General features: G+C 41.4%; 1 protein-coding gene across 2 annotated transcripts in view; it reads left to right on the top strand.

The window, feature by feature from the left end:
* Positions 1–10,687: 10,687 nt before the first annotated feature.
* LOC119303506 (papaya proteinase 4-like) overlaps positions 10,688–14,305 on the top strand; it is a 6,928-nt gene continuing 3,310 nt past the window's right edge. For both annotated transcript variants that reach the window (XM_037580649.1, XM_037580642.1), the window contains exons 1-3: positions 10,688–10,878; positions 10,966–11,089; positions 11,171–11,488. In XM_037580649.1, coding sequence (XP_037436546.1) covers positions 10,783–10,878; positions 10,966–11,089; positions 11,171–11,488 — 538 coding nt within the window. In that variant the 5' untranslated portion in view covers positions 10,688–10,782. The remainder of the gene's footprint in view (positions 10,879–10,965; positions 11,090–11,170; positions 11,489–14,305) is intronic.

The raw sequence follows: 14,305 nt of genomic DNA, 5'->3' as shown, positions 1-14,305 counted from the left end.
GACGTACCCCCTGCACCCATATATACTCTTGTACCCTAAAACTTCCAGAACAGAAGATAGATCGGGAGTTCCGCCACCGCAAGCCTCTATAGCCACCAAAAACCAATCGGGACCCTGTTCCGGCACCCTGCCGGAGGGGGATCCCATCACCGGTGGCCATCTTCATCATCCCGGCGCTATCCATGATGAGGAGGGAGTAGTTCACCCTCGGGGCTGAGGGTACGTACCAGTAGCTATGTGTTTGATCTCTCTCTCTCTCTCGTGTTCTCTCTCGTGTTCATCTATGGCACGATCTTGATGTATCCCGAGCTTTGTATTGTAGTTGGATCCTATGATGTTTCTCCCCCTCTACTCTCTTGTGATGAATTGAGTTTCCCCTTTGAAGTTATCTTATTGGATTGAGTCTTTTATGAGAACCCTTGATGTATGTCTTGCCGTGTTTATCTGTGGTGACAATGGGATTTCACATGCCACTTGATGTATGTTTTGGTGACCAACTTGCGGGTTCCACCCATGAACCTATGCATAGGGGTTGGCACATGTTCTTGACTCTCCGGTAGTAGCTTTGGGGCACTCTTTGAAGTACTTTTATGTTGGTTGGACGAATCTGAGATTGTGTGATGCATATCATATAATCATGCCCACGGATACTTGAGGTGACAATGGAGTATCTAGGTGACATTAGGGTTTTGGTTGATTTCTGTCTTAAGGTGTTATTCTAGTATGAACTCTTTTATAGATCGATCCGAAAGAATAACTTTGAGGTGGTTTCGTACCCTACCATAATCTCTATGTTTGTTCTCCGCTATTAGTGGCTTTGGAGTGACTCTTTGTTTCACGTTGAGGGCTTGTCATATGCTCTACCTATGTTATTATTGTTGAGAGAACTTGCACTAGTGAAAGTATGAACCCTAGGCCTTGTTTCCTATCATTGCAATACCGTTTACGCTCACTTTTATCGCTTGCTACCTTGCTGTTTTTATTATTTCAGATTACAAAAACCTATATCTACTATCTATTTTACACTTGTATCTTCATCTCTTTGCCGAACTAGTGCACCTATACAATTTACCATTGTATTGGGTGTGTTGGGGACACAAGAGACTCTTTGTTATTTGGTTGCAGGGTTGCTTGAGAGCGACCGTCTTCATACTACGCCTCCCACGGATTGATAAACCTTAGGTCATCCACTTAAGGGAAATTTGCTACTATCCTACAAACCTGTGCACTTGCAGGCCCAACAACGTCTATAAGAAGAAGGTTGTGTAGTAGACATCAAGCAGTTTCTGGCGCCGTTGTCGGGGAGGCTAGGTAAGTGAAGATATATCTTTAGATCTTGCAATCGAATCATTTTGTTTCTTGTTTTAGCACTAGTCTAGTTTATAAAAGAAAACTACAAAAAAAATGGAGTTGAGTTTGTCTCATACGCTTCATCTTTTTAATATCTTTCGTGAGTATGATGGAAAGGATAATTGTGCTCAAGTGCTAGAAGAAGAAATCTCTAAATTGTTTGGCACTAAATATTTGAATGATGAGCATGATTGCAATGTTGTTAGTATGAATTCCTTGAATATCCATGATGCTAATGATATGCAAAGCCACAAGCTTGGGGAAGCTATGTTTGATGAAGATGATATTTTTTGTCCCCCAAGCTTCGATGAGCAAATTTACTATGATGAAAGCACGCCTCCTATCTATGATGATTATTGTGATGACATGTATGCTTTAAAGAATAATGATAACCATGAAACATGTCATCTTGATCTTAATTTTCAATCACATGATAGTTATTTTGTTGAGTTTTCTCCTACTACTATTCATGAGAAGAAATTTGCTTATGTTGAGAGTAGTAAATTTTCTATGCTTGTAGATCATGAAAAGAATGCTTTAGGAGCTGGTTATATTGTTGAATTCATTCATGATGCTACTGAAAATTATTATGAGAGATGAACATATGCTCGTAGGAATTGGAATAATATCAAGTTTCCTCCCTATGTGCTTAAATTCTTGAAGCTATGCTTGTGTTACCTTCCTATGCTTGTTGATTATTGTTTCCCTAAGTTGTTTGCTCACAAAATCCCTATGCATAGGAAGTAGGTTAGACTTAAATGTGCTAGTCATATTCTTCATGATGCTCCCGTTATGTTTCAATCCTTATCTTTTATGTGAGCATCATTGTCATCATCATGCCTAGCTAAAAGGCATTAAAGAAAAGTGCTTGTTGGGAGACAACCCAATATTTATCCTTACTATTTTTGTGTGTCCACATGATTATGCTACTGTATTAATCATGTTTTATAGCTTTTGTTTAATAAAGTGCCAAGTAGAACCTTTGGGAAGACTTGGGTGAAGTTTATGTGATCTTGCTGTGAAAAACAGAAACTTTAGTGCTCACGAGATTAGCTGCCATTTTTTACTGGAGAGTGATTTTAGGTTGATTCTTTTTGAAGGTTATTAATAGAAGAATTTCTCAGGTCCAGCAGTTTATTTCATAATTTTTCGGGTTCCAGAAGTATACTTTTTATACAGATTACTACAGACTGTTCTGTTTTTGACAAATTCTGTTTTCTATGTGTTGTTTGCTTATTTTGATGCATCTATGGCTAGTATTGAGTGGTATGAACCATAGAGAAGTTATAATACAGTAGGTATTACACCAATATGAATTTAGAATGAGTTCATTACAGTACCTAAGTGGTGGTTTTATTTTCTTAAACTAACGGAGCTTACGAGTTTTGTTTTGAGTTTTGTGTGGTTGAAGTTTTCAAGTTTTGGCTAAAGATTCGATGGACTATGGAATAAGGAGTGGACAAAGCCTAATCTTGGGGATGCCCAAGGCACCCCAAGGTAACATTCAAGGACAACCAAGAGCCTAAGCTTGGGGATGCCCCGGAAGGCATCCCCTCTTTCGTCTTCGTTCATCGGTAACTTTACTTGGAGCTATATTTTTATTCACCACATGATATGTGTTTTTCTTGGAGCGTCATTTTATTTTGTTAGTTTGCTTGATGTTAGTTAGAATAATGTTTTGCATCTTTAGTTTCAATAAAAAAAAGTCAAGGATAGCCTTTGCCATGCTTATTTTGCTAGTTTGCATGTTGCTGTTTGAAAACAGAAAGTTTACCGCTGTTGCAAAAATTCCCTAGAAAAGTCAGAGCATGGTATAGCGTTGAATCTTTTTGCATATTGAGCTCTGATAAATTTATTACAGTGGGAATTTTAGGTCATAATTTTTGGGGTCAGGTAAGTATTGATACTCTTGCATTCTTTACAGACTGTACTGTTTTGGCAGATTGCTGTTATGGTTGCATATGTTTGCTTGTTTAATGATTCTATTTGATGATAGGAGTATTAGATATGCAGAGGCATTTAGTATTCAATGTTGAATAATAATTTTAGTGATTTGTTACGGTAGGAAATGATAAGGTTTTGCATTGGTTTATACTAACCTATCTCACGAGTTCTTGTTGAGTTTGTTGTGAATGAAGCTTTTGTTAAAAAGAGAAACCATGATATGAGAGGAATTAAGGAGACACAAAAGTTCAAGCTTGGGGATGCCCAAGGCACCCCAAGATAATATTTCAATAAGTCTCAAGAATCTAAGCTTGGGGATGCCCTGGTAGGCATCCCACCTTTCTTCTTCAACAACTATCGGTTAGTATCGGTTGAGCCTAAGTTTTTGCTTCTTCACATGAGTTGTGCTATCCTTGCAATGTAGTTTTCTTTAGCTTTGCTTGCTGTTTGAACAAAGTATCAAGATCTGAAATTATTAAATGGGAGAGTCTTCACATAGTTGCACAATTATTCGACTACTCATTGATCTTCACTTATATCTTTTGGAGTAGTTTGTTGTTTGCTCTAGTGCTTCACTTATATCTTTTAGAGCATGGTGGTAGTTTTATTTTGAAGAAATAGATGAACTCTCATGCTTCACTTAGATTATTTTGAGAGTACTTAATAGCATGGTAATTTGCTTAATGTTAATATACTTGGTGTTCAAGATATGTGAACCTTTCTTTTGAGTGAATTGAATACTAAGATAAGTTTGATGCTTGATAATTGTTTTGAGATATGGAGGTGATAATATCAAAGTCGTGCTAGTTGGGTGATTATGAATTTGAGAAATTCTTGTGTTGAAGTTTGCAAGTCTCGTAGCATGCACGTATGGTTAAAGTTGTGTAACAAATTTGAAACATGAAGTGTACCTGGCTTGTGCATCCTTATGAGTGGCGGTCGAGGACGAGTGATGGTCTTTTCCTACCAATCTATCCCCATAGGAGCATGCGCGTAGTACTTGATTTTTGATGACTTCTAAATTTTTACAATAAGTATATGAGTTCTTTTGACTAATGTTGAGTCCATGGATTATACGCACTCTCACCTTTCCGCCTTTGCTAGCCTCTTCGGTACCGTGCATTGCCCTTTCTCACCTTGAGAGTTGGTGCAAACTTCGCCGGTGCATCCAAACCCCGTGATACGATACGCTCTATCACACATAAATCTCCTTATATCTTCCTCAAAACAGCCACCATACCTACTTATTATGGCATTTCCATAGCCATTCCGAGATATATTGCCATGCAACTTTCCACCGTTTCGTTCATCATCATCATGACATACATTACTTTTCTCATATTGCCATTGCATGATCATGTAGTTGACATCGTATTCGTGGCAAAGACACCATGCATTATTTTTCATACATGTCACTCTTGATTCATTGCACCATCCCGGTACACCGCCGGAGGCATTCATATAGAGTCATATCTTGTTCTAGTTTCGAGTTGTAATTCTTATGTTGTAATCAATAGAAGTGTGATGATCATCATTATTAGAGCATTGCCCAATCAAAAAAAAAAGAGAAAGGCAAAAAAGGCCCAAAAAATAAAAGAAAAGGGCAATCCTACTATCTCTTTTTCCACACTTGTGCTTCAAAGTAGCACCTTGTTCTTCATATAGTGAGTCTCATATATTGTGCTTCAAAGTAGCACCTTGTTCTTCATGTAGTGAGTCTCATAAGTTGTCTTTTTTATACTAGTGGGAATTTTTCATTATAGAACTTGGCTTGTATATTCCTACGATGGGCTTCCTCAAATTCCCTAGGTCTTCATGAGCAAGCAAGTTGGATGCACACCCACTAGTTTTTTTTTGTTGAGCATTCATAGCTCTAGTGCATCCGTTGCATGGCAATCCCTACTCCTCATGTTGACATCAATTGATGGGCATCTCCATAGCCCGTTGATTAGCCTCGTCAACTTGAGACTTTCTCCTTTTTTGTCTTCTCCACACAATCCCCACCATCATATTCTATTCCACCCATAGTGCTATATCCATGGCTCACGCTCATGTATTGCGTGAAGGTTGAAAAGGTTTGAGATTATTTAAGTATGAAACAATTGCTTGGCTTGTCATCGAGGGTATAGAAGTTGGGAACATCTTTGTGTGACGAAAATGAAGCATAGCCTAGCTATATGATTTTGTAGGGATGAACTTTCTTTAGCCATGCTATTTTGAGAAGACATGATTGCTTTTTTAGTATGCTTGAAGTATTATTATTTTTATGTCAATATGAACTTTTGTCTTGAATCTTTCGGATCTGAATATTCAGATCACAATTAAGAAGATTTATATTGAAATTATGCCAAAGTATCACTCCGCGTCAAAAATTCTTTTTTATCATTTACCTACTCGAGGACGAGCAGGAATTAAGCTTGGGGATGCTTGATACGTCTCCAACGTATCTATAATTTTTGATTGCTCCATGCTACTTTATCTACTGTTTTGGGCAATATTGGGCTTTATTATCCACTTTTATATTATTTTTGGGACTAACCTATTAACCGGAGGCCCAGCCCAGATTTGCTGTTTTATGCCTATTTCAGTGTTTCGAGGAAAAGGAATATCAGACGGAGTCACAACGGAACAAAATCAACTGGCGAAGTTATTTTTGGAAGGAAAGCAACCCAGGGAACTTGGAGTGCACGTCAGGGGAGATACGGGCTACCCACGAGGGTGGGCCCCCCCGGGCACACCCCCTGCCTTGTGGGGCCCCGGTAGCTCCTCCGACGTACCCCCTGCACCCATATATACTCTTGTACCCTAAAACTTCCAGAACAGAAGATAGATCGGGAATTCCACCGCCGCAAGCCTCTGTAGCCACCAAAAACCAATCGGGACCCTGTTCCGGCACCCTGCCGGAGGGGGATCCCATCACCGGTGGCCATCTTCATCATCCCGGCGCTATCCATGACGAGGAGGGAGTAGTTCACCCTCGAGGCTGAGGGTATGTACCAGTAGCTATGTGTTTGATCTCTCTCTCTTGTGTTCTCTCTCGTGTTCATCTATGGCACGATCTTGATGTATGCCGAGCTTTGCTATTGTAGTTGGATCTTATGATGTTTCTCCCCCTCTACTCTCTTGTGATGAATTGAGTTTCCCCTTTGAAGTTATCTTATTGGATTGAGTCTTTTATGAGAACACTTGATGTATGTCTTGCCGTGTTTATCTGTGGTGACAATGGGATTTCACGTGCCACTTGATGTATGTTTTGGTGACCAACTTGCGGGTTCCACCCATGACCTATGCATAGGGGTTGGCACACGTTCTTGACTCTCCGGTAGTAGCTTTGGGGCACTCTTTGAAGTACTTTTATGTTGGTTGGACGAATCTAAGATTGTGTGATGCATATCATATAATCATGCCCACGGATACTTGAGGTGAAAATGGAGTATCTAGGTGACATTAGGGTTTTGGTTGATTTCTGTCTTAAGGTGTTATTCTAGTACGAACTCTTTTATAGATCGATCCGAAAGAATAACTTTGAGGTGGTTTCATACCCTACCATAATCTCTACGTTTGTTCTCCGCTATTAGTGGCTTTGGAGTGACTCTTTGTTGCACGTTGAGGGCTTGTCATATGTTCTATCTATGTTGTTATTGTTGAGAGAACTTGCACTAGTGAAAGTATGAACCCTAGGCCTTGTTTCCTATCATTGCAATACTGTTTACGCTCACTTTTATCGCTTGCTACCTTGCTGTTTTTATTATTTCAGATTACAAAAACCTATATCTACTATCCATTTTGCACCTGTATCTTCATCTCTTTGCCGAACTAGTGCACCTATACAATTTACCATTGTATTGGGTGTGTTGGGGGACACAAGAGACTCTTTGTTATTTGGTTGCAGGGTTGCTTGAGAGAGACCATCTTCATCCTACGCCTCCCACGGATTGATAAACCTTAGGTCATCCACTTGAGGGAAATTTGCTACTGTCCTACAAACCTGTGCACTTGCAGACCCAACAACGTCTACAAGAAGAAGGTTGTGTAGTAGACATCAATCATATCTACTATATGATTCACGCTCGACCTTTCGGTCTCAGTGTTCCGAGGCCATATCTGTATATGTTAGGCTCGTCAAGTTTAACCTGAGTATTCCGCGTGTGCAACTGTTTTGCACCCGTTGTATTTGAACGTAGAGCCTATCACACCCGATCATCACGTGTTGTCTCAGCACGAAGAACTTTCACAACAGTGCATACTCAGGGAGAACACTTATACCTTGAAATTTAGTGAGAGATCATCTTATAATGCTACCGTCAATCAAAGCAAAATAAGATGCATAAAGGATAAACATCACATGCAATCAATATAAGTGATATGATATGGCCATCATCATCTTGTGCTTATGATCACCATCTCCGAAGCACCGTCATGATCACCATCGTCACCGGCGCGACACCTTGATCTCCATCGTAGCATCGTTGTCATTTCGCCACCTATTGTTTCTACGACTATCGCTACCGCTTAGTGATAAAGTAAAGCAATTACAGGGTGATTGCATTGCATACAATAAAGCGACAACCATATGGCTCCTGCTAGTTGCCGATAACTCGAGTTACAAAACATGATCATCTCATACAATATAGCATCACGTCTTGACCATATCACATCAGAACATGCCCTGCAAAAACAAGTTAGACGTCCTCTACTTTGTTGTTGCAAGTTTTACGTGGCTGCTACGGGCTGAGCAAGAACCGTTCTTACCTACGCATCAAAACCACAACGATAGTTCGTCAAGTTAGTGATGTTTTAACCTTCTCAAGGACCGGGCGTAGCCACACTCGGTTCAACTAAAGTTGGAGAAACTGACACCCGCTAGCCACGTGTGTGCAAAGCACGTCCGTAGAACCAGTCTCGTGTAAGCATACGTGTAATGTCGGTTCGGGCCGCTTCATCCAACAATACCGCCGAACCAAGGTATGACATGCTGGTAAGCAGTATGACTTGTATCGCCCACAACTCACTTGTGTTCTACTCATGCATATAACATCTACGCATAAAAACCAGGCTCGGATGCCACTGTTGGGGAACGTAGTAATTTCAAAAAAAAATTCCTATGCACACGCAAGATCATGGTGATGCATAGCAACGAGAGGGGAGAGTATTGTCCACGTACCCTCGTAGACCGGAAGAGGAAGCGTTAGCACGACGCGGTTAATGTAGTTGTACGTCTTCACGATCCGACCGATCAAGTACCGAATGCACGGCGCCTCCGAGTTAAGCACACGTTCAGCTCGATGACGTCCCTCGAACTCCGATCCAGCCGAGCTTTGAGGGAGAATTCCATCAGCTCGACGGCGTGGTGACGATGATGATGTTCTACCGACGCAGGGCTTCGCCTAAGCACCGCTACAATATTTCTGAGGTGGAATATGGTGGAGGGGGGCACCGCACACGGCTAATAGATCTCAAGGATAAATTGTTTTCTCTAGAGGTGCCCCCCTGCCCCCGTATATAAAGGACCAAGGGGGAGGGGCAGCCGGCCAGGAGGAGGCGCGCCAGGGAGGAGTCCTACTCCCACCGGAAGTAGGACTCCCTCCTTTCCTTGTCCAATTAGGAGAGGGGAAGGAAGGGGAGAGAGGAGAGGAAGGAAAGGGGGGCGCCGCCCCCCTCCTTGTCCTATTTGGACTAGAGGGGGAGGGGGCGCGCGGCCTGCCCTGGCCGCCCCTCCTCTCCTCCACTTTGGGCCCATGAGGCCGGTAAACCCCCCCGGTACTCCGGTATACATCCGATAACCCCCGGAACCATTCCGGTGTCCGAATATAGTCATCCAATATATCAATCTTCATGTCTTGATCATTCCGAGACTCCTCGTCATGTCCGTGATCACATCCGGGACTTCGAACTACCTTCGGTACATCAAAACATATAAACTCATAATATAACCGTCATCTAACTTTAAGCGTGCGGACCCTACGGGTTCAAGAACTATGTAGACATGAGTGACACACGTCTCCGGTCAATATCCAATAGCGGAACCTGGATGCTCATATTGGCTCCCACATATTCTACGAAGATCTTTATCGGTCAAACCGCATAACAACATACATTGTTCCCTTTGTCATCGGTATGTTACTTGCCAGAGATTCGATCGTCGGTATCTCAATACCTAGTTCAATCTCTTTACTGGCAAGTCTCTTTACTCGTTATGTAATGCATCATCCCGTAACTAACTCATTAACTACATTGCTTGCAAGGCTTATAGTGATGTGCATTACCGAGAGGGCCCAGAGATACCTCTCCAACAATCGGAGCGACAAATCCTAATCTCGAAATACGCCAACTCAACATGTACCTTCGAAGACACCTGTAGAGCTCCTCTATAATCACCCAGTTATGTTGTGACGTTTGGTAGCACACAAAGTGTTCCTCCGGTAAACGGGAGTTGCATAATCTCATAGTTGTAGGAACATGTATAAGTCATGAAGAAAGCAATAGCATCATACTAAACGATCAAGTGCTGAGCTAACGGAATGGGTCAAGTCAATCACATCATTCTCCTAATGATGTGATCCCGTTAATCAAATGACAACTCATGTCTATGGTTAGAAAACACAACCATCTTTGATCAACGAGCTAGTCAAGTAGAGGCATAATAGTGACACTATGTTTGTCTATGTATTCACACATGTATTATGTTTCCGGTTAATACAATTCTAGCATGAATAATAAACATTTATCATGATATAAGGAAATAAATAATAATTTTATTAGTGCCTCTAGGGCATATTTCCTTCACCAAGGCGACACCAACATACACTGTCGGTCTCTTGCCTGGTCGTAGGCCACTGTCGTCCCCTTCCCCTCCTACTGAAGCACATCCCGTTGGTTCCACTCTGATGAGTGGCATTGCTGAACATGGGGAAGCGAGCCTCCCTTTGTGCTAAAGCATATACCTCCGGGGTTCACGGCAGTCCGATGAGCAGGCTGCCGGACATGGGGAAGACAGTGGAGATCCGTTGTGTCCGGTCGTAGACTAGTTAAGGGTATCCGTGTCGTGGAATGAAAATCTGCTGGTGCCACCAACAGATTAGTTTTACCTTAGTCCGACATAGTTTTTAGCTAAAAATTGTACAAAATGTAATGAAATCCGTCGTGTTTGCATGAATTTCGTTCGTTTGATTCAAGTGATTGAAATATATGCAGGCAACGTTGGATGACGGTCTTCAGGATCCATGTCCATAGACTGGTCCCTCTGTACGAGGATGGATGCCGGAGCAAATTCATGGGTAAGTATTGGAGATGCCCTTACCTTAGACAATGGCATTGCATTGCATTGCATGGTGATGCTACTACTCCGTGGCATGCATGCACTATAAACAATCTCCCATGCCCATTGGTAGCGAAACCCTAGAATTGAATCGAGGCACCGGTGGCGGCGGCGGCGGCGAGCGAGCGAGCGAAAAAGAAATCGAGGATAAGGCGAGGGAAGAGGCAATCATGTCCCTCCGACGGGCCGTCAGTTTCCTCCTCACACGGAGGCTCTCGTCGCGGGTGATCCCAAGGACGGCTCCTGCAGGCTCTTTCCACTCCTTGGTGAGTCTCCCTCTCCCCCCGTTGTTTCACTCAGATCTGCAACTCCACGCTCCCCTCTCATGTTTCTCATCCCGATCTATACACAAGGGCCTCCCCATCGGCGATGGCCTTCGTGGTGCTGCTGGTGTGGCCGCGGCCGCTGCTGCGTTTGCTGGTGCTGGAACCTTGGCAGTTCAATATTTCAGGAAAGGCCCAAATGATGATGAGCCAGGTAGATTCCTCATATTCGTTAGCTCCGGGGTTTCATGTCAGGAACCACCACCTCATGCATACATACTGTCTTCTTGTGCAGCTACTCGCAAGAAAGAGCAGGACATCTATATATATAAAGAGGAGGAGATGCAAGAGAGGTTTGCGAATTGGATGAAGCGGTTCAACAAGACATACCGAAACGAGAAAGAGAAGGCTATGCGGTTCCAAGTATTCAAGGAAACCATGACGTGGATTGAATCGCAGCCCCCATCTTCCCAGAAGCTTATGCTTCCAGGAAACTGTTTTGCAGACTTGAGAAGCGAGGAGCTTCCGTGCAGCCAGACCTGTATCGGTGATTTAGATGACCCAGACACTAAAGATTACCGCGAGAACAAGTTTGTCACCGAGAATGTGGAAGGTAGCTTCTTTTGCAATTTAGAGAACAAGTTTATCCTTTCCTTATATATATATATATATAGGGAAAATAGATACTGCCACCTAGTGGTAGTTACCCCTACTTTTTTAGCCATGCGATCATTCCTGGGTGTGGCTCTTGATTAACAGGTTCAGTTGTACTAAAACTAATAAATTTCTCTCCCCACACCCGGAAAGTTTCAAAAAAAAAACCGGAAGCTACCGATATTTTTGCATGGCTTCGTATATAGCTACCCGGCTGTTCCCAACAACCTAGCTAGCTTTCGGATCTGGCATCCGGCCTCTCGCATGCATGGACTTGTATCGATCCTCTTCTATGTGTCTCAATACATTTTGTTATGGCCCGATGGTGATTGCAACCAATTCAGTTAGGAGCACGGGATGTTACAAGGTATCCAACCATCCATGCAGCTGATATACAAAGTATTCCTACTGTTCTTGATTCGTTTATTATTTTGACAGATTGTTTTTGTTCATCTTCAACAATGTATTCCATGATTCCATGATCCATTAAGGCTGCCGGGCTGCATATGGCCAGCCGGGACGGTGATCTGCTCGGCGAAGACGACGACGACCAACTGATGTACATAGCCATACGTGTGACTGCTCCGGCATGGTGTTCGGCGGTGACGACGATGACGAACCGATGTATATAGCCATACGTGTGATGGCCACGCCGACGGATGCTCCAGACGACGGCAACAACACCGCACACCTATACAAGGCTGCTTCAACACCGTAGACTGCGCCACAGCAACGAACGGCTGCTTATTCCAATGCGTCAAACGACGACTACAAACCCACTCCGACATTGCATATACATACTCCATACTCCTTGTATATACATATTACATACTCCAATGTGTATATGAAGTTATAGATTTGTACACGCACGGGCATAAGCATGCACCACAACCAGGCAAAGAGGCTACGTGATGGAAAAGATTCTTGGTTAGTAGTCACTTTTTGCTTGAAAGTGTAATAGTACATCCATAGATATTTCAGTTTCCTTCAAAGTTTAGTACGTGCATAGATACTTAGTTTTGCACCGCAGATGTATGCATTTTTGCCGCCAAGCAATCTCATCATATATTGTACTTGTACATGTAGAGGGAACATAATGAATATACTTCTTCCAGTATATCTAAATATCTACAAAAGTATTTCTTTATTTAGAGATACTCCTTATGTTTGGAGTATATACTCTTTCTCTTCTTTTTTGTTGGAGATACTACATACTTTCTTTAAAACATACTCTCACCAGATACTCAATTCTTTATGAAATACCATATACTCCATACTACTTTATGTTTTATACTACATACTACCTTGTCATATTAATGTACCTTTTTTGCGAATTTATGAATGCACTTCATATATTAAAGGGAACGTCTAAGACACACGTATTGAATTAAAAATATGTGCCATGCACAAAAAGGTACATGCTCCACACTCCTAATGGAAAATATACATATACTACATACTCCATACTCTGCTAGTTATATGTAAACTCCATACTCCAAGTATACAGCAGTATACTCCATGTGGCCAAAAAATTGATACATACTACTCCATAATCCATACTACATAATCCATACTACAGGAGTATATTATAATTTTTTAAGGAAATTTAGAAGTTCACACTATAGACTCCATAATCCATACTACATATTTGACTATTTCTAAGGAAAGGTCTTAAGTACGTATTCTTACGAAATTTTCTTCCACCTAACAAGAGAAATCAGTACCCCGCAAAAAAAACAAGAGAAATCAGTGTATACTATTTATTTGGCTATTTATAATGAAAAGTAGCTACCTATTCACTGAAAAAATTCTTCCACTTAACAAGAGAGTAATTTAGCGTCAGCGTGCTTATCCGATACATAGTTTGTTCAACGTACAGGAAATGAGGAGGTGGTTGAACAAACCCATCATTTGGCCGATTATTTTATTCCATAAACTAAATTAATTGCTCCGGTTTGGATTTCACAGCGCCCGTTAAGCCAATCTCTCTACCCGGTTGACTCAAAGGTGGAGGACACGTGGAGGACAAACAATTAGATGGTAACTACCATTGGTGGTAGATAAAATTTGTCATATATATATATATATATATATATGACAAATTTTATCTACAAGCGGTGGTAGTTACCTCCTATCTGTATGCCCTCCACGTGTCCCAAGTCAATCCAGTAGAAGGATCCGTTAGCGGGTGTTGTAGAATCCAATAGGCCTCAACTAATTATCTTTTGAATTAAAATAATCCGGCAAGTTGGACGCTGGTTCAACTACCTCCTTGATTCTAGGATAGGTGCATAGAACAAACCGTGTATAGATAAGTATGTGAATAAAGGACAATTTAGTCAGAGTGCTTACATACTTCTGGTTATAAACAGGTAGTATGGTGTATATGCTGTGAAATTTATAACTTTTTTTCCTAGAGTTTGCATAATATAGAAATATAGCTTTTTTTAGAAACCATGTGGGGAGTATACTCCACGAAATTTGGAGTATAGAGTATCAATATATATTTATTAAATATGGAGTATGGAGTATCAGCATATACTCATTACATATGGAGTATGGAGTATGGAGTATTAACATAAAATTGGAGTATGGAGTATTAATATTTGTTTGCAGGAAATTTATTAGCGTACAAACTTAGAAAGTAGTGTTTAGTATGTAGTATATATATACATGTTTTTAAAATATGGACCATACATACGTACTCTTAGTTGTAGTATGGAGTATATTTACAGAAGTGTTTTTTGAGATCGATATATTTATAAATATTAGAATG

The sequence above is a fragment of the Triticum dicoccoides genome, chromosome 1B, assembly GCF_002162155.2.
Source record: "Triticum dicoccoides isolate Atlit2015 ecotype Zavitan chromosome 1B, WEW_v2.0, whole genome shotgun sequence".
Classification (NCBI taxonomy): domain Eukaryota; kingdom Viridiplantae; phylum Streptophyta; class Magnoliopsida; order Poales; family Poaceae; genus Triticum; species Triticum dicoccoides.
The sequence above is the reverse complement of the archived record's forward strand: the minus strand, read 5'-3'. Positions and strand labels throughout refer to the sequence as shown.